The sequence below is a fragment of the Pongo pygmaeus genome, chromosome 2 (assembly GCF_028885625.2).
Source record: "Pongo pygmaeus isolate AG05252 chromosome 2, NHGRI_mPonPyg2-v2.0_pri, whole genome shotgun sequence".
Classification (NCBI taxonomy): domain Eukaryota; kingdom Metazoa; phylum Chordata; class Mammalia; order Primates; family Hominidae; genus Pongo; species Pongo pygmaeus.
In genome coordinates this window covers 128456729-128476629 of record NC_085930.1, presented here as the reverse complement: position 1 = coordinate 128476629, position 19901 = coordinate 128456729, and the positions used below count along the sequence as shown (strand labels likewise).

General features: G+C 39.9%; 1 protein-coding gene across 3 annotated transcripts in view; it reads left to right on the top strand.

Moving 5' to 3' along the window:
* RARB (retinoic acid receptor beta) overlaps nucleotides 1-19901 on the top strand; it is a 781226-nt gene that overhangs the window by 593667 nt on the left and 167658 nt on the right. The window contains exon 1 of one of the 3 annotated variants that reach the window (XM_054483092.2): nucleotides 17284-17971. The exons of the other annotated variants lie outside the window; for them this stretch is intronic. Within the exon in view, the coding sequence (XP_054339067.1) occupies nucleotides 17815-17971 (157 nt within the window). The 5' untranslated portion in view covers nucleotides 17284-17814. Of the gene's footprint in view, nucleotides 1-17283; nucleotides 17972-19901 lie in introns of those variants that run through there. 3 annotated transcript variants of the gene reach the window in all.

The following is a 19901-nucleotide window of genomic DNA, read 5'->3' as shown; positions in this document are numbered from 1 at the left end:
AGCCACTTGCTCAATGTTTAGGAGCATACTACTGGGCAAAGGTCAGCCTGTATTTGACATAAGAAGTCTAGGAAGTTAAAGCCGTGCAGAAGCATTTGAAACGTTTTCAGAGGAATTAGAGCTATTTCTTTAAATCAGTGGATTCCTGCCCTTTGAAGATAAAGTGTCCCTTATACAGTAAATACTTTGTAGCATATCCTATACTTTTCTGAATTCGAATTCATGGATAATGTAATCTACCTTTTTTTTAAATCAGCATAACATCTTGATAATATATAGAAAAAATGAAAGAAAATTTATAATAGTTTATGTTTTAACATGTAAATGCTTAGACATGAGTACACTGGAAGATAAGATGAAGAAGTCACAGATTCACACCTTTTTGTAGAACTGGTATGAGAGCAGCAGCTACAATGCAGACTTACAGAGACCAGGTTTTGGTGAATCAGTGATTTTATGAAATGATAAACAACTCTTGGTAAAATTCTACACAATACAAAACACACTTTTCCCTCAACTCACAAGGTAATCCCATCTTGGGAGATCCAGTGCATGTTAAAACCATACAAAAAATAGTATGTGGGGGTATGTAAGAAGAAATTAGGCTCTAGGCTCAGATTATTTACCTACGTGATTCACCTACATTCTAAAATCATGTGGGATGTGGACAGTTCCTCAATGCACACAACAGCTGACATCTCTGGCCTCACACACTAAATGCCAGTAGTGACCTCAAGAAGCAATCAAGAATATCTCCCAGACACTCAAATCGCCAGAGGAATATTACTGTTCTGCTTGAAAACTAGTAATCTAAGTCAAGGCCAAAGAACCTGCCCTTGATGGTCATGGCTTGTGAGCCCCTTTGTCTTGGTAAGTTGGTATAAACAAGGACAATTTACTGGCTGGAAGGACAGTGACCCCTGGACATCCAGAGAGAAAGTCCCAGACTACCCAACTTCCAGCAAGTCAAAAGATGCAGGGACAACTTTGGGAGAGACAATAGGGGACCCTGGAGAAAGAGAGGCAGTGCAACAGGCCATGTAGGGACCACAAGGCTAGGTAGGAAGAAGGCAGAAGCAGCTGACGTTGGGGAAATGGAAAACTGCAAGTGGAATCACCCATTCTGATTTTAAACATTCTCTTTCTTCCAGGAATTGTAGGTAGCATGAGGGGCAGTCATTATGAGGTATTACAGAACTGGAGACTCCCTGGAAATGACTCTGCAAATTATCTAATGGCTCTTGGCTTCTAATAAAACTTGTAGTCAAAGTGCTTCATTTTGGGGACTGGACAGCAGACAATGAAGTAGAGGACAATGGATATTTTATTTTTCTTTTGTCTTCCTTTTTAAATTATCGTCCTTATCCTGCACTTAATCACTCAGATCTTTATTTAAAAGATAAAAATTACATCTTAATATATTGAGGCTTTGGTGTTTTTTTAATTGAATGTTGCTATTAACCAAGGGGGCCTAGTTATATAGATAGTGGCGTGTAGTTTCATCCAAATGCTCTTTGTCCTTTAGAGTTAAACATAAAGCTAGTTCTATGGTGACTCACAGCTTCTCTTTTCCCAGCCCCCAATATCTGACCTGCTCATGTTGAGAGCTGCTTCCATTCTCAAGACTGTTGACCAGAGTAGTTGTTCTCAAACTTTCTCAGTTACGGGACCAGTTGAGAGTTTGCTTGTTTGTTTGTTTTAAATCTGAGTCATCTGTCCACTCTATTTTTAACTAAAACTTTTATTGAAATAAAACATTCATAGAAAGGAGTACATAAATCATAAATATATACAGCTTATTTTTTACAACTGAACACAAACATTTAACCAGCACTCAGATCAAGAAAAAGAACATGACCATGGGCCGGGGGCAGTGGCTCATGCCTGTAATCCCAGCACTTTGGGAGGCCGAGGCGGGCAGATCACCTCAGGTTGGGAGTTCGAGACCAGCCTGACCAACATGGAGCAACCCCATCTCTGCTAAAAATACAAAATTAGCCGGGCATGGTGGCGCATGCCTGTAATCCCAGCTATTCAGGAGGCTGAGGCAGGAGAATCACTTGAACCTGGGAGGTGGAGGTTGTGGTGAGCCGAGATCTTGCCATTGCACTCCAGCCTGGGCAACAAGAGTGAAATTCCATCTTGGGGGAAAAAAAAAAAAGAAGAAGAAGAAAGAAAAAATATGACCAGAACACCAAAAGCTCCTTTGTACCTTTTTTAAATCCTGACTAAAACATAACCAGTATCCTCACTTCTAACAACATAGATTAAAAGGTAACCAGTATCCTAACTTCTAATGAGATTAACTGAAACATTAATGTTTTTGAACTTCGTATGAATAGAATCAGAGTTGTACTTTTTGTGTATTTTTGTCTTTTTTCATGCAACATTATTTTTGTGACATTCATTCCCTCTATTGCACATGGTTCAAGTTCGTTTGTTCTCATTGCTGGAGAGTCTTCTATTGTGTGAATATATCACATTTTTTATCCATTCTCTTGATAAATATTTGGGTAGTTTTCTCTTTGGGGCTATTATGATCAGTACAGTTATGATTGTGTTTTTTGTATATGCCTTTTACATGAACATATGTATGCATTTTTATTGGGTGTATACATAGAAATGGAATTATCAGCTATGAGAGTTTGAAGCTATATTAGGTTTCAGTAGATACTGACAAATGACTTTCCAAGATAGTTGTGCAAATTTCCAGTGTATGAAAATTTAGATTTCTCCACATCTTCACCAACCCTTGGTATCTTGTTTTTTGTTTTTTGTTTTTTTAATTTTAGACATTTTGGTAGATGTGTAGTGCTATTGCATTGTGGTCTTAAATTTTATTCCCTGATAACCAATGAAGTTGATCATCTTTGCAACCAAGGCTGGTTGGCATTGAGCTGCAACACACTGGCATGGTCTGCATTTATTCTCAAGGATTATTGTCTGTAGCACACTGGTTGTTAAATATTTTGCTCAATACTATTTTCCATGACAATTTATTGAGTTGTAATTGACATTCAATAAACTGCACATTCTTAAAGTGTAAAATGTATAAGTTTTGATGCACACATATACCTGTGAAACCATTACCATAATCAAGATATAAACATTTCCACCACCACCACCACCACCCAGAAGTTTTTCCATGTGCTTTTGTAATCTTGCCCTCCTGTCGCTCCCTTTTCCCCTAAGCCCTGTCTCTAGGCAACCACTGATTTCCTTGCTGCCACATATATTAGATTGCATTTCCTAGAATTTCTTTACTTAAATCAAATTATACATTAGCTACTATTATATCCATCTTCTTTCACTCAGCATGAGTATTATGAGATTCATTTATGGTGTAGCATGTATCAATAGTTCATTCCTTTTTACTGCTAAGAAGCTTTCCATTGTATGGATATACCACAATTTGTTTTACCAATTCATCTATTGATGGACAGTTGGGTTGCTTCCAGTTTGGGGCTATTACTACAAATAAAGCTACTATGAACGTTCATGTTATTGAATAGAAATATGCCTTAATGTCTCCTGAGTAAATACCTAGGCGTGGAATGGCAGGATCACTTGGTAAGTATATGTTCAACTTTTTAAGAAATGTTCAAACTGGTTTATGATTTTATATTTCTTGCAACAGTATATGAGAGTTCTAGTTTCTCCACAATCACAGCAATACTTGGTATGGCAGGCTTTTTAATTTTAGCAATTCCAATAGGTATGTAGTGGTGTCGTATTGTGGTTTTAATTGGCATTTACCTAATTAGCATTTACCTAATAACTAATCATGTTCAGCATTGTTTCATAGGTTTATTTGCCATATCTATAATGTCTTCAGCGACATTTCTGTTCAAATTGTTTACCCAATAAGAGTTGGAAGAAGGGTGCTTGCTTTGTTACTTTTGAATTTTGAAATTTTTAAAATTATATTTACAAATCCATTATCTGATATATGCTTTGCACAATTTTTTGAGACGGAATTTTGCTCTTGCTGCCCAGGTTGGAGTGTAATGGCGTTATCTTGGCTCATTGCAACCTCCATCTCCCGGGTTCAAGCAATTCTCCTGACTCAGCCTCCTGAGTAGCTGGGATTACAGGCACCTGCCACCATGTCCAGCTAATTTTTGTATTTTTAGTAGAGACGGAGCTTCACCATGTTGGCCAGGCTTGTCTTGAACTCCCGACCTCAGGTGATCTACCTGCCTCGGCCTCCCAAAGTGCTGGGATTACGCTTTGCACTATTTTTATCCTACTGTATGATGTGTCATCTTATTCTTTTAGCAGAGTCTTCCAAAGAATAGAAGTTGTAAATTATAATGAAGTTCAAATTATTTTGTTTTTTTTATGTGTCATACTTCGGTGCCATGTCTAAAAAACCATTGCCCGATGCAAGATCACAAAATTTTCTCCTCTTTTCTTCTAAAAGTTTATGATTTTATGCTTTACATTTAGGTCCAGGATCCATTTTGAGTGAATTTTTGCATATGCCATGGGTTATGGATCTTTTATTTTTGTTGTTTGTTTTATTTGTATGCAATATATACCTCATTATTCCAGCACCATTTTTTGGAAAATACTACATTTTTCCTGGTATAAATCCTTTATTTTTGTTGTTTTATTTGTATGCAATATATACCCCATTTTTCCAGCACTATTTTTAGGAAAATACTACCTTTTTCCTGGTCTTAATGTAGGTTGGACTTCCCCATTCATGAGTTAAAAACACAAGGTCTGTGCCATAGATTTCATTGTTTTAATGATGTCTTCTAATAATTAGTCCTAATTTTGTTTTACTTACAGTGAGGCCATTCTAATTGCCTTATAACAGTAGATCATAGTCTTTTCCAACTTTAAATTTCTACCAACTTGTACGTGGCTCTGCTAGTCAGTGTCTTCCAGGAAGTACTATTCATTCATTCAGCAAATACTTATTGAGGGATTGTTATGTGTTGTATATTGTTCTAATTACTGGGATCATAGCAGTGAACTGGACTGAGTTGCTACCATTGAAGAGACTACTTTTTTTATGATAGACATACAGTAAAGAATAAATACATGCCAGGTAGGGTTATAAATAAAAAATGCAGGGGCAAGGAACACACAGCGATGGACACGACCTAGAGTCCTATTTTAATTAGGGTCATCATTGTCTTAATTATGGCAACATATTCAAAAAGAACTGAAGAAAAAGATGCAACAAGGCATGCCAATATCTAAGCAAAGGCTGGGTGTAGTGGGTCACACCCGTAATCCCAGCACTCTGGGAGGCATATCATTTGAGCCCAGTAATTCAAGACCAGCCTGGGCAATGTAGTGATACCTCCTCTCTACTAAAAATAAAAATAAAAACAATTAGTCAGGCGTGGTGGCACATGCCTGTAGTCCCAGCTACTTACGGGATTGAGGCGGGAGGATCACTTGAGCCTGTGAGATTGAGGCTGTAGAGAGCCAAGATTGTGCCACTGCACTCCAGCCTGGATAACAAAGCGAGACTTTGTCTCATAAGCAAGTAAATAAATAACTGCAGAGGATTCTTGGGGTGTTTGAATTGAGACTTTTAGACCTTGAAGAAATGTTTTATATTATCCAGTTCCAGGACTGCTGCTAGATTTCATCTTCAAAGCCAATTCAGTGGATTGGTACTGAATGCTTACAGTCAGCAAGTTTTTTTCTCTAAAGGTACAGATTGTAAATATTTTCGGCTTTGTGGGCCATACAGTTTCCACTGCGATCACTCAACTCTGTTGTGCAAAAGCAGCAAAGACAAGATGTAAACAAATTAATGTGCAATTGCTGTGCTCCAATAAAACTTTATTTTACAACAAGTGGTAGGCTGGACTTGGCCTTTGGAGTCTGCCAACCCCTGGACTTGAGTACGGTGTTGGGCAGCCTTACTCAGTTCTTTCAGAGGGGCACATCACTCGTTTTGTCATGGACTTCTATGGGGCACTCAGCAATGTGTTTGGCACTGTGGGTCACAATAGCCTCCTCTGTTACTGTTGTGGTAATAGCAGTAAGACCGGGGAAGTTCTCAGAAGCTGTTGGTAGAAAGTTATGCTCTGGCTCCCCAACTTAGTTTTGCTACACTGGCCTTTCCTTACCCCTCCAGATGCATCGGTAATCAACTTCATATATTTGATGACAGAGCTTTGGAGACAGCCCCCTCTCCAAATACAGCCCACATAGCCAGAACAAGCCTAAGCCTGGAACTGAGCCTTTCCTTAGAAGCTGCTGGTAATGTTCAGAATTAGGGGTAAAGGTTTCTATAAAGTTTTGCTACATTCTGTTAATGCCACATCAAAACACCAATTAAAAAAAAAAAAAAAAAAAAACTGCTGCCTGTCTCTGAATCTGAAGTGTGTGTGAGAATGGAAATTAGCTGTGTTCCCTGCCACTGACCAGTCCTCCCAGCAAGAAAGGAGAGAATAACCTGGCCCAACTAAGGAAGAAAAGTAGTTCAGTGATATGGTTTGGCTGTGTCCCTACCCAGATCTCATCTTGAATTCCCACATATTGCAGGAGGGACCCGGTGGGAGGTAACTGACTCCCACCAAGGGACATGGGGGCAGGTCTTTCCCGTGCTGTTCTCCTGATAGTGAATAAGTCTCACGAAATCCAATGGTTTTAAAAATGGGAGTTTCCCTGCACAAGCTCTCTTCTCTTGTCTGCCACCATGTGAGATGTGCCTTTCACCTTCCACCATGATTGTGAGGCCTCCCCAGCCTCATGGAACTGTGAGTCCGTTAAGTCTCTCTCTTTTGTAAATTGTCCAGTCTCAGGTATGTCTTTATCAGCAGCCTGAAAATAGACTAATACAGCCTGGGAAAGTGCAAGAGAAATACTATCTTTCTTATTCTTTTAAATTTTAAACAAATTGAGAGTTGATTAATTTGAAATAGACTAAACTTGACTTTTAAAAGAGACCCAAAAAATGATGGCATAAATAAGATAGAAGTGTACATCTCTCTCACATAATAGTCTAGAGGTAAATGCTCCAGGCTGGCAGGACAGCCAGTACTCCACATGGACATTCAGGGATCTAGGTTCTTTCCATCTTGTGGCCTTGCCTCCCTCTGGGTTGCTGTCCTCCTCTCTGGTTTATGTAGAGTCCTGCAGTATTCCACTTGGTAGGGAAGGGGCAAGATAGCAAGTGGAAGGTGGGAAATTAAGGAAGTGACATTGAATTTGCACACAACACTTCTGATCACACTGTGTTGATGAGAACATGGCCACACCTAGCTGTGAAGGAGGCTGGGAATTATGGTGTCTATCTGGATGGCCATATGCTCAGCTAGAAACCTATTGTAGGGGAAATAGAGATAATGGATTTGGGAGAAGGATCCTGGAATTAAGTTTGCCACAGAGTAGTAGAAAGAGGTAAAAATATAATTTTTTTTGTCTATTTCTGTCGAATGTGTGAATAGTAATGCCAAACATTACATGGTACCAGAGAATTTATAAAAATCTTTCTCATACATTATTGCATTTAATTCTTCAACATTGTCTTCCATTGAAGTAGATGTTATTTTGAAGTAGACCTTACCTACAATTGCAAATGAAAAGAATAAATGAGACTCAGAAGGATTATGAATTTACCTAAACCGACCCAGCAGATAAATATAGAGCCAAGACTTGAATCCAGGGCTTCTTCACTCCAGTCTCAGAGGTCTACCATTTCTAGCCTCTGTAACTTGTCCATCTCAACAGGTGTGAAAGAAAAAAAAAATGACACTTGTTAAAGGTGGTAAGGGGGAACCATGACAATAGCTATAGGAGAAGAGAGATTGGACTAACTCTCACTCCACTGAGGACAAGTGGGGATTCATAACCGAGGAGAAGGACGGGGTCAGTGGATGGAAAATCCCTAAGAGAAAACATCAAGCATAAGGAATTTCTGGCTAAAATGACTCGGAAAGGATTATTTCTGAAGGCAAGCCAGGGTGATAAGATAACAGGGATGGTCAGTTACTACAGGGAATGAGAAATATCTTTCTTTCCCATCCCTAGGTTCATGGCTGAGGCCACGATAACAAAAGACAGACTAACCAAAAAAAAAAAAAAAGGCATAAAAATTGATTTAATGTAAGTTTTATGTGACACAAGAGCCTGTAGAAATGAAGACCCAAAGAAATAGGTAAGCCTGTGTATTTTTTTTTGCTAAGTTTAATGAAGAGTGAGCAGTCACGCAGAAGTACGATTGGCCAAAGGGGCATAATCCAATAGTAATAAACTGGGGGGAATTTAGCAAGGCCTATCTATTTAGATGGTGCTCTATGTCCCTGTGTCTTCAGAGACAACGATGTTCCTTTCTTATGTATACAGGGAGGGCATCTCTGACATGAGGGTCTGATGACCTGCTTCAGGGGAGAAGGGCAAGGGGAAACTGAGAGTGACCTTCCTGTTCTACTGTTTACTCAAATGCCAAAGTGCCATATATTGGGGTAGCATGTTCTGATTCCTATCACTACCAAGAGTGAGGGATTTTCCCTAAGCTGCCTTAGCAAGATTCTGGCTCAAACTGGATTCTGCAAAGTTAGACAGGAAGCCCAAACTTGGGCCTCCTCAAGCAGAGGAATGAAAGGAGCCTGACTAAAGCTTTGGTCAAAGGAGACAGTATCTGTCATACCAAGTTCTCTAAAGGTTCTCTGGTGCCTTGGTGTTCACCAAGTGGAATGTTCCATCAGCTCAGAGAGTCTGACAATGTAGTGTGCAGAATGAAAGCCCGAGGACCTTGATTTAAATGCAACTGAATAGACCCCCAACCCCAGAAATTTGTGTGAGGTAGCTCTGGGTGTGAAGCCCTGGAATCACCGTGCCTTGGGAATCACTGCAGCAGATCCTACATTTTAGCATTGCATTTTGCTTAAACAGAGAGGGAAAGTATTTGATATTTCTGTCTATTCTTTCCCTTTCTTTACCTCCCATGCTTATGTGTTACCTTACATTTTGAAACTGTTGCCTTCCGAATTATCTTTGCTTATCTTTTTTTGAAGCAACTGTAACTTCATCAAGTAAACAATAACAAAATGCAAAAAACTAATTTTGGAAGCCACCATGATATCTTCTCCAAGAGAAGCTTTCGAAGCTCTTGGTTGAGTAGATGTTGAGAAGGTGGGTTTATACCGTGATGTTTGAAAGAAGAGAGAAAAACTATTTTTTTTAACCAAAAATACTTAACACTGTATTCACATTATGTGTGTGTGTGTGTGTGTGTGTGTGTGTGTGTGTGTGTAATGTGCTTTTATGCGTATCTTTGTTTCTCCAACAGAAATTTCACAGGCATTTCTATCTGGCTTTATGTTACCCTGACAATTCCCACTCAATCACATTGAGCTTTTTATTTGCCTTTTTCTCTGTCAGACACTAGGATGAATTTAAACTCCATTCCCTCTCCAACTGCCCCTCTGATGTGTTTGTACTTTTTACATTCCCTTTCCCTGTAGAATCTGAAGGAAATTCCTTTGGGCTTTTAGCTTTCCCTCAGAGTCAGAAACTTTTGTGTTGCTAATAGAACTTGGCTTCATTAGCATTTCAAATCCTGGGATGCTCTTAAAGATCAGAGTTAGATCTAAGGGGCTCTCCAGCCACAACCTGATTTATCAAACCTGTTTAACTGAAATCTCCAGTGGCCAATGCCTTTGACCTTATTTCTGCCAGCACATTTCATCAGAAAATTCTTTTCAAGGATTCTAGAGAAAGATACATGCATGATCTGAGAAGTTTTACTTTTGTCCCTCTCACTGCTTTATATATTGTCTGCAAAAAGCCATACTCTGCTTCATCACCTTTGGGGGTTAGGTCATGGGTTGATGATGGATCAGAGAATGAATGGATGGGTGGATCGGTAGATGGGTATATGAGCAAGTGGATGTATGGATAACTAGAAGGGTGGATGGATTGATGGATGGATGAGTAAATGGAGGGATGGGTGGATATCAGGTAGATGAATGGGTAGGTGAATGGATGGATGGATGGATGGAAAGATAACAGATGATAACACAAGATAGATTAATAATGCAAGTCTTCCATCTTATGCAATGCCTTTGCCATTTAATTAACTTATAATCAGCCCTAAGGTGCTGAGGCTCAATACCACTTATGCAAAAAAAAACAAAAAAAACCCGAGTCATATGATCTATTATGATTTATTTCCTGTCTTCCACAGGGGCAGCAGGGTGGGGCTTGCCAATTATTTCATGGTCATTCTGACTCAGTGTGTGCTTTGTGAAATGAAAGAAACCATCTTCCTTTATAGTATATATAAATATAAAAATGCTTCAGTGTGGTAGTACTTAACTAGGTATATGCAGCAAATTCTCTTAGAGAACTTGCCCTAATTACATATTTGCAGCCCCTACCCCCTCCACCTGCAGCCTGAAATGTGCATTCTGGTTGAAAATGACTACTCTGACAGAAGATTCTCTGGTACAGATAGTATTTGAGTAGTATTGAGCAATATGTGCCTGACTTCATTTTCTCCTTGCAGACATTGCACCAACATTTTTTCTTCTTCTTTTTTTTTTTTTTTTTTTGAGACAGAGTCTTGCTGTGTTGTCTAGGCTGGAGTGCGGCGGTGCAATCTCGGCTCACTGCAACTTCCACCTCCCAGGTTCTAGCAATTCTCCCGCCTCAGCCTCCCGCATAGCTGGGATTACAGGTGCGTGCCACCATGCCCGGCTAATTTTTTTTGTATTTTTAGTAGAGACTGGGTTTCACTGTGATGGTCTCAATCTCCTGACCTTGTGATCCTCCTGCCTCGGCCTCCCAGAGTCCTGGGATTACAGGCGTGAGCCACTGTGCCCGGCCTTGCACTGACATTTCCTAAGTACTTGTATTACCTCATTTAATCTTTACCACAACTCTTTGACGTAGGTACCATTAATATCTACATTTTGCAGGTGAGAGAATGTAGAAGTTAAGTAACTTTGCCTAGCCAGACAGCTAGTAAGAAGCAAAGCTGGGGTTTAAACACAGGCAGTGTCTAAACTCTGTGGCCCCACCTACCATGTTACACTGCCTTTCTAATCATTAAGCTGACCTTTGAGAGCACTATGCTGCAATAGAACTTTCTGCAATGATGGAAACCTTCTATGTCTGCACTGTCCTATTAATGTGATAGCCACCAGTCATATGAGGCTGTTGCACCCTTGAAATATGGTTAATGTGACTGAGAACTCGTTTTTAATTGTTTAATTTTAATTAGTTTAAATAGCAGAGTTTAAAAGCCGACTAATAGTTTCTGTTCATACATATGATCTCAAAAAATGAAGTGCTGAACTAGGAATTAAGGCAGGCATCTCAGTTGTAGACATTATCCTTTATTAATAATATTAACATGAAATAATTGCAAAGCACTCTTAGAATCCTTTGTGCTTCCTTCCATCCTTGAAAAGAGTCTAGCTGTTCTTCTAAGCACTCTGTCAAGTAAGTGGCACATCTAATCTTAGCTTATTGGAAGATGTATTGAGATAAGACAAAATTCATGTGGAATAGCATAGGGAAGTCACAAGCAAGCTGTAGCATGGTAGTGCCATTGGCATGTATTCTCAGGAGTCACCATGACATTTTCCATCTCTCAAATGTTGCCATCATATATGGGACTGAGGTGGGGTGTTCGTGGAAATAATGGATTTTAAAGAAGGGTTTAATAGTGGAAGAACAGGGGCATCTGCACACATTTTGAAGGCAGAGATGTTATCCAAAACTCCTTATTATAGAAGGAAATGAAGACAATAAGGTAGAAAAGTGAGAAATCACCAGCCAAGAGAGAAAGAAAGATGATTCTGGATGAAGTAATATAATGCATTCTAGATGAATAATATAATAAAAGAGCCATATTATTCTTCATGAGATACACAATTTGAAACTGAATTAAGCTTTTAAAAGGGAAGGAAAATTAAAGTGTTAACAAACCCCAAATGTATATAGCTAGGTTTTATAAGGATACAGACAAGGCAATGTAGAATTCCGTGAAATTGTTAAATGTTGGTTTAGAACAGAGATGGACAAACTACAGCCCATGAGCAAATCCTAGTCCACTATCAGTTTTTGTAAATTAAGTTTTATTAAGTACATACATGCCCATTAATTTATTATACAGTCTATGGCTCCTTTATACTACAATGGCATAGTTGAGCAGTTGCAACAGAGACTGTATAGCCTGCAAAGCCTAAAATATTTCCAATGGCCCCATACAGAAAATGTTTGCTGACCCCTGTTTTAGAACAAAAGGGGAACATATATTCACATAACTGTTTTGGAGTACAATTTTGTGCATCCATCAAATTTTAAGATGCTCATAATCCTTGTTCTGGTAATACCGCTACTAGAATTTTATCCAGCAGATGTATTGGTGCACATGCCCACAGGGCTTCTTTGCACTAACTTAATAGTACTAAAAAAGTAGAAACAACCTAAATGTCTTAACAGCTGGCCATTGGTTAAATGAAATACAATGCATTGATGTAAAGAGAGTCTAACTTATTTTTTAAATGAGCTAGTTCTATATGTATTATTTATTTTGAGGGGATGTTCAAGAAATATTGCTAAATTCAAAAATGTTGCAGAGCAATATGTATCATAAGACCATACTGGTATAATAGCAACAAACAGCACCCCCCCACACACAATCCCAAAAAAATACACAAATATATGCCCAGCACCAATTAAGATGCCTGGCACATGGTAGGTATTCAACATTTAATGAATACATATAGAGGACTTTTACTTTTCACTTTATATCTTTTGGACTAGACTTTGAATTTTTATGAGCATGTATTACTTAAATCTAGATTTATAGGGAGTGATGGAAAATGTGAAAATAAAATTTTAAAAAAGGAAAAAAAAGAGTAAAGATCTAGATTTTAAAAGGGAAATGTAAACAAGATGAAATAGCCAAAGATAGGTCTCCCCAAAACTAATGTTGAGACAATGCCACCAGCAGTGACAGTCAGCTAAGAGATGGTTTGCAGCTCACTGCTCAGTACTGAGGCATTCAGCAGGGGTTGTATTTAACTTTCAAGTTTGAACCAGCTGAAACTGTTGGGCATGAAGAGCTGTCTTTATGAGTCATCGACAGCAGAAAGCACAGAAGCACTAAAGAAGATAATTCAGAAATGTGGAAAAAGAAAAGTATGCCCTTGTCTTGGGAGAACAATATTTGTGTGTAACCAAGTAGGAAGACTTTGTGGAGGAAAGTCTGAAAAAGCTGAAGAGAAAGGAGCCAAATGAAGGACACGGTGGCCAACACTCAAAGTAAAAAGACATTTTTGAAGAAGATGTGTTTCTAGGGTTTCTAAGAAGTCTCTATACTCATGCCCAGAGCCACCTTGCAAGTTCATTTGGAAAGTGCATTGGTGTCTTTTGGTATAAGATCCACGAACATCAACAGTCCTGTTATGTGAGCAGTTGTTCATAGTGAAGGGCCAGAAGCAAAGTTTCCATGTGTATTACTGTTAGAACTTCCCCCGCTCCCCTCCAACACAAAAGCAGCTCTGCCTGCTAGTATGGAAGCCCTGGGAACAGCCTCATACTTGCCTCGTGCTGCCAACATCTCTGCCTTGGCTTCCCTGCTGGAACACACAAGTCACTCAGTACTAGCCATTTATTCTTCTGGCAGAACTGTGGCAAGAGGGGATTAACAGGGAAAAAATTTAAAAAACAAACAAATAAAAAGCCAAAACAACATGAAAGAGGTGGGCATGTCTTTAAAACAATCAGCGTCCACCTCCCCCAGCCCTGTGCCTGTGTCTGCCTGCACTCTGCATGTCTGCGCCTGTGGTGGGGGGAATATGTCTGCGCCTCTGAAAATCTTCTTATTTAGACATCACAAGGTATTAGCCCAATTTTGAACACAGCCGGCTGCAATACTGGTGCACAGACACGACTGCTCTTTCTTCAGAAAACTCTCCAGTTCAAACATGTTTGCAGAGCATGATTCATGGTGTTTCTTTCTGGATTGTCCAGTGGGTAATTGCTGTACGAAAACCAGAGAAACAGATGTAGACCCTGAACCCTGGCTATAAATTTTTGTTTTATGATTATGGGTTTCAAATGTGCTGTGTCACACTGACAAATATACAGTTACTCTGAAACAAAATGGATTTTGCTCTCAAAGTTTTGCTTTTTGTTTTTCACTTTTTGTTTGCTTGTTGGTTGGAAATACATTTATTAGATCATTGATCAAACACAAAGAAAATAGAGATGACACATATCAGAATGTTATTTTATGCCGTAACAAGAAGATATTTGGGAAAGTTTCTTCCAACCCTGTGGCTAATGTTTAAAATGGGTGTCAGTAGTTTACATTTCATTATGGACAAATCAGCCTATTTTTCACTTTCTACCCTACTCATTAATCTTTATAGTACATGGATCTGTATTTAAAGAATTATGGCTTATTTGTGTATCTTTCCTTCATTTTACTTAAAATGAAGAATTTGGAGACAGAATCAAGTTTTCAAGAAGTGTAAGCATTTAGTGATGAAGAAATAATTAGCATGTGGCTAAATCATGGGTCTGTTTTATAAATTAATACTTGGATTAAGTAATAGCGCTAATTATTGCTATCAGCATAATTAATTCATGATGAGGAATGATTAATTGACTAGCGAATATTGTCATATTATAAGAAACTCATACTATTCCTTTCATGGGGATTTAAATACTGATTATTCATTTCAAGGCCCAAGTTCATTTCTCAGTTGAGCACTTCAAGGTAATTATATATTTTACATTTTCTTGCACAAAGAAACAAAACATCGAGTCGCCCAACCTTTACCACACACAGAGAGAGACACACTAATGTTGTTATTTTTGTGCAATGATATAGTATAGAGGTGAGAAATTTGGAAGCAGTGGTCTCGCTCAATGAGGCTGATTCCATAGCTTAAGAAATGAGAATGAACAGAATTTTGAGGACACCCATCTGCATCTTCACTTCCCTGGGACCAGTGCATCTCTACTCTTTGAAAAAATGTTAAGCAAGAATGTGCAGCAGCCTCCCCTGGATAACAGATCCCTGTACATACATACCTGCCACTGATGCCATGTTTCTCATCTCTAACTTAAGTTTCTCCTGCTGTACTTTCAATATAGCTGTTTCCTCTTCTCTTGTCTAACAACTTTTCATCCACCTCCGTTATCCGGTAAAAATGAACTCTAAGGACCTTAAATAAGCATTTGCAGCCATAAGCCTCATGGACCAAGTAGAAATTGGCACATAATGTAGTGCTTTGTGTATCTTTACAACTACCTTAATGACAGTGTGTTAAATGTTTTGTAAATTCCTCTGTGTTCCCTTGCTTAAAATGTGTGTTTTCTTTGTAGTTAAAGGGTTTCTTATAATAAGTCTCTGTTACAAAATGATGGCCATATAAAAGACAGAAGAGAGGGGCAAAAAATAACAAACACAGATTCAGCAAAAATCTCACCCCTTTATTGTCCTGAACTTTTCAATAGCAAGAACTGAGCTTGCTGGGCTGAAAATTGTTTTAATGTACCTTCATAAAAGGATCTTTGACTTGGTAAGTGTGTGCGATGCATACTTTTCATGTTACACCACAAGTGCCACTTAGCAACTCCACTAGACAGGGCAGTGTTTCAGCATGGGGTGGGGTGCCCCCTGACAGGCTTTTAAAAGGCCCAGATGCCAATGCACATTCCAACACTATCCACAAAAAGGAGACTGGAGCAGTGCTCTTCCCTGCGTTGGGCAAGGAGACTCCCTCCCTGCCTACCCACTTGCCTGCCCTGTTTTGTGGGAGAATTACAAGTAAATGCTAGAGAGGCAGTGGAAAAGAGAGGGTGTTTTAATTCCTCCCCAGAGTTTCCTTTCTTTGATGTATGTTGCATCCCTTAAACAAGTTGTGCAAAATGGCTGCAGGGTAGATTGGCTCTCCCTTTTAAAGCTCTCCATCCGGCTGGGTTTATTTGTAAATACTGCATCTATCCTTCTCAGTGTTTTAGGACTGGCTGGAAAGACTCTTCTTCCTGTAGGTTGGGTCAGTGTGAGAGATCTAAAAAATCATTTTCCCTTAAAATTACTGTATTTTAATAAAAGGACTGGGCAGGGGCTGGAATGAGAGAAAACTGGTCCTTCAAAATATAAAACTGTCATATTTAAACCATTTTACAAAATATGTGTTTAATTATGTGGTGGGATGTGTGTAGGTGTATGATGAGAGAGGCAACCAACATGGCTATTTGGGGTGCAAGGATGTGGGAACAGGCAAGTAATTTTCACATTGGATTTTGATCCCAGGGAGCTGGGTTCTAGTCACAGCTCTGAGCTGTGTGACCTTGGGTAGGTCTCATCTCCCCGGGCTGTTGTTTCCCCAGTTGAACAACATGAGGATGAGACACAGCTAACATTTGTTCCATGATTATCTACCCAGCACCGTACAAGTGTTATTTCTGTCCTCCCAGTTACCACCGAGGTGGGTAGTATTATATGCCCATTTTACAGGTGAGGAAACTGAAGCCCGAAGAAGTTAAATACTTATCCCAGAACACGCCGCTGGTAAGTGGCAGACCTGGAATTGGAATCTAGTTCGGTTTGATTCCCTAATGCATGCTCTTGACCACTATATTGTTTTTTCAAGTCCAGATCTGAAATCTCATTTTCTGTGTGGCTCTGTGTTTGGGACAGGAGTAACTAATTCTTGACTACTCTATATGCTGCATAGAACCTGGAGAGGATTTTTCAAAGTAAATGAATCTCGAAAGCTGGATTGCAGAGCAAACGAATGCAGTCACTTCAGCCAGGGGCTTGCAAGAGGGAGAAAGAGAAAAAGACTGTGGAATGGAAAGCTTCCCAACCCAAGCCTTTCCCAAGGGGTAGCCATTCTCTGTTCTACAGTTTAGGGCTTGCATGTGCTTTTTCTGGAGTGGAAAAATACATAAGTTATAAGGAATTTAACAGACAGAAAGGCGCACAGAGGAATTTAAAGTGTGGGCTGGGGGGCGAGGCGGTGGGCGGGAGGCGAGCGGGCGCGGGGGGAACACTGCTTGCCAAGCTAAGCCGCCACAAATAAAAAGGCGTAAAGGAAGAGAAGTTGGTGCTCAACGTGAGCCAGGAGCAGCATCCCGGCTCCTCCCCTGATCGTTTTAAAAGCACCTCTTGTATTGTTTTTAAGGTGAGAAATAGGAAAGAAAGCGCCGGCTTGTGCGCTCGCTGCCTGCCTCTCTGGCTGTCTGCTTTTGCAGGGCTGCTGGGAGTTTTTAAGCTCTGTGAGAATCCTGGGAGTTGGTGATGTCAGACTAGTTGGGTCATTTGAAGGTTAGCAGCCCGGGTAGGGTTCACCGAAAGTTCACTCGCATATATTAGGCAATTCAATCTTTCATTCTGTGTGACAGAAGTAGTAGGAAGTGAGCTGTTCAGAGGCAGGAGGGTCTATTCTTTGCCAAAGGGGGGACCAGAATTCCCCCATGCGAGCTGTTTGAGGACTGGGATGCCGAGAACGCGAGCGATCCGAGCAGGGTTTGTCTGGGCACCGTCGGGGTAGGATCCGGAACGCATTCGGAAGGCTTTTTGCAAGCATTTACTTGGAAGGAGAACTTGGGATCTTTCTGGGAACCCCCCGCCCCGGCTGGATTGGCCGAGCAAGCCTGGAAAATGGTAAATGATCATTTGGATCAATTACAGGCTTTTAGCTGGCTTGTCTGTCATAATTCATGATTCGGGGCTGGGAAAAAGACCAACAGCCTACGTGCCAAAAAAGGGGCAGAGTTTGATGGAGTTGGGTGGACTTTTCTATGCCATTTGCCTCCACACCTAGAGGATAAGCACTTTTGCAGACATTCGGTGCAGGGGAGATCATGTTTGACTGTATGGATGTTCTGTCAGTGAGTCCTGGGCAAATCCTGGATTTCTACACTGCGAGTCCGTCTTCCTGCATGCTCCAGGAGAAAGCTCTCAAAGCATGCTTCAGTGGATTGACCCAAACCGAATGGCAGCATCGGCACACTGCTCAATGTAGGTTTATTTTTTTCCCTTCTTCTACCAAGAAAAAAAAAATTGTCTCTCTTGCATGCAATAAAGACATTGGAAATAAACTGCATTGGTAGCAAGACAAAGGATTTAATGATTTAACGCTGAAGGGGTGTGATATGCTGGCATGCATATTGATTCCCTTTGCTGAAAATTTCCTGTTAGATGTTTTCTTCCCAAATAACCCCTCCCGCCCCCATGCTCCTCTCCTTACCAACCTTATAGTCTCTTGAAAATAGTTTTTAAAATATGCATAAAAATGTGGGGGGTGGGGAGTAGAGGGTGACCACAAGACTTTAAAACATTCTTCAAGTAGGGCAATTTGACACATTTTGCAGTTTTTACTAAAATGTGTGCAGAGTGGAATTTAACTTTGCTTTTCTTTGGATTAGCTACTAGTTGTATAGGTCCCCCCACCCCTTGTGTATTCCAACAGTTCAAAGTAATTAAAATATGACATTTTCCTTGAAAGGAATTTAGTTTAATTAAGGTGGCTGCTGCTCCCGAAGTTCATAAACCACCAGTTCAAGCTGCCGCTTCCAATGTTTTCCTTGCTAAGGAAAGGCAATATTTCTTAGCATTGACCCTGCTGCCACCTTTCCGAGTCACTTTGTTGGTCTAAGAAGTTGCTGTTTTGCTAGAAAACTACTGGCAATGAACACCCCTTGGACTGAGCCATCCATTATTTCCATATCTTGCAATTCAGCCCGGAACGTGGACACCAGTTAAAGGAAAGGAAATATAAGTGGGGTAGCCCAATTTAAAAAAATATATCGACTATTTTGTTATCTGATGCTGACACAGTGCTGAGGTACGCATCTGGTCAACAGTAGCCTGGCTGCAGGCTTGAGAAATGATCAGGAGTCCCAGAAAATCCCACCTTCGGGTGGCTGTAGTGGGAGCCTGCAGGATGCTTCGCCACCCTGACAGTGATTTAGATAAATGGCTCAGCTATCTATCAAAATGTTTTTAGTACTTTATTTGACAATTCATTGGAGCATTAGCCTGAAAATGACATTTTAAATCTTTGTTTTCAAAGAGGTCAAAGTTTAACTGGAAGAAATTGAGTTTTCCTAATAACATGGTGGCTTATCTAAAGAGAGAAGAAAAAGGGGAGAGGGGACAATGACAGGATTTAAATCGCCCGCTCTGAAACTTTTCCTTAAGAATAAAGACTTGCTTCTTGGGCCGGGAAATCAACAGGTTTGTAGCTGAAAAATCAATAACCATTTGATGCCAACAGCCTGGCTGTCTGACTTAACATTTTGTAGAGCCATAAGCAGGGCAAAAAGAATATCGTTTTCAGAAGGCGCCTTAATCTTCAGCTGCTCCCCAAATGCCTTTTCTTCTTTGGTGCCTATGTTATTTCTGGAGAACTCAAAGAAACTGGAGTGTTACAAAATAATTTTCTAATCCAAGAAGAGACCTTTCAGACCGGTCCTCTTTGCAGCAATTAAAACAGTATGAACAATTTCTGCTGGAATCCCAGGGAACTGGGGCTCTCTGAAACTTTTTCTTGTTAGAGAAAGTTGTAATGAAACATGTTTTTTAACAGAAGGAAAAAAAATGCTCAGGATCCTCGCCAGAAGTTATTAGACCTAATAGAGTTTTTACATGTAGACATTCTTCCTTTGGTAATTAACCCTCCAAACATGCCTATTAAGTTGTAAGAGTAGGGGGAAAAGCTTTGTTTGTTCTTGGACAAGTTAAACAAGGGATTTGCTTTATCTAGGGAGAGCGAGCGGTGAATGTGTCATTTGCCTAAAACTAGCCGATAAGCAAGAAGTGTTGATAACAGCAAAGTTTAGCTAATCAAAGAAACTTGCATTAGACAAAGTAAATAAAGGCATTTGACAAAGGGATTTCAGAAATTCCAGTGTCTTATTTTTGTAAGCAGGGCAATTAGTTCTTATTG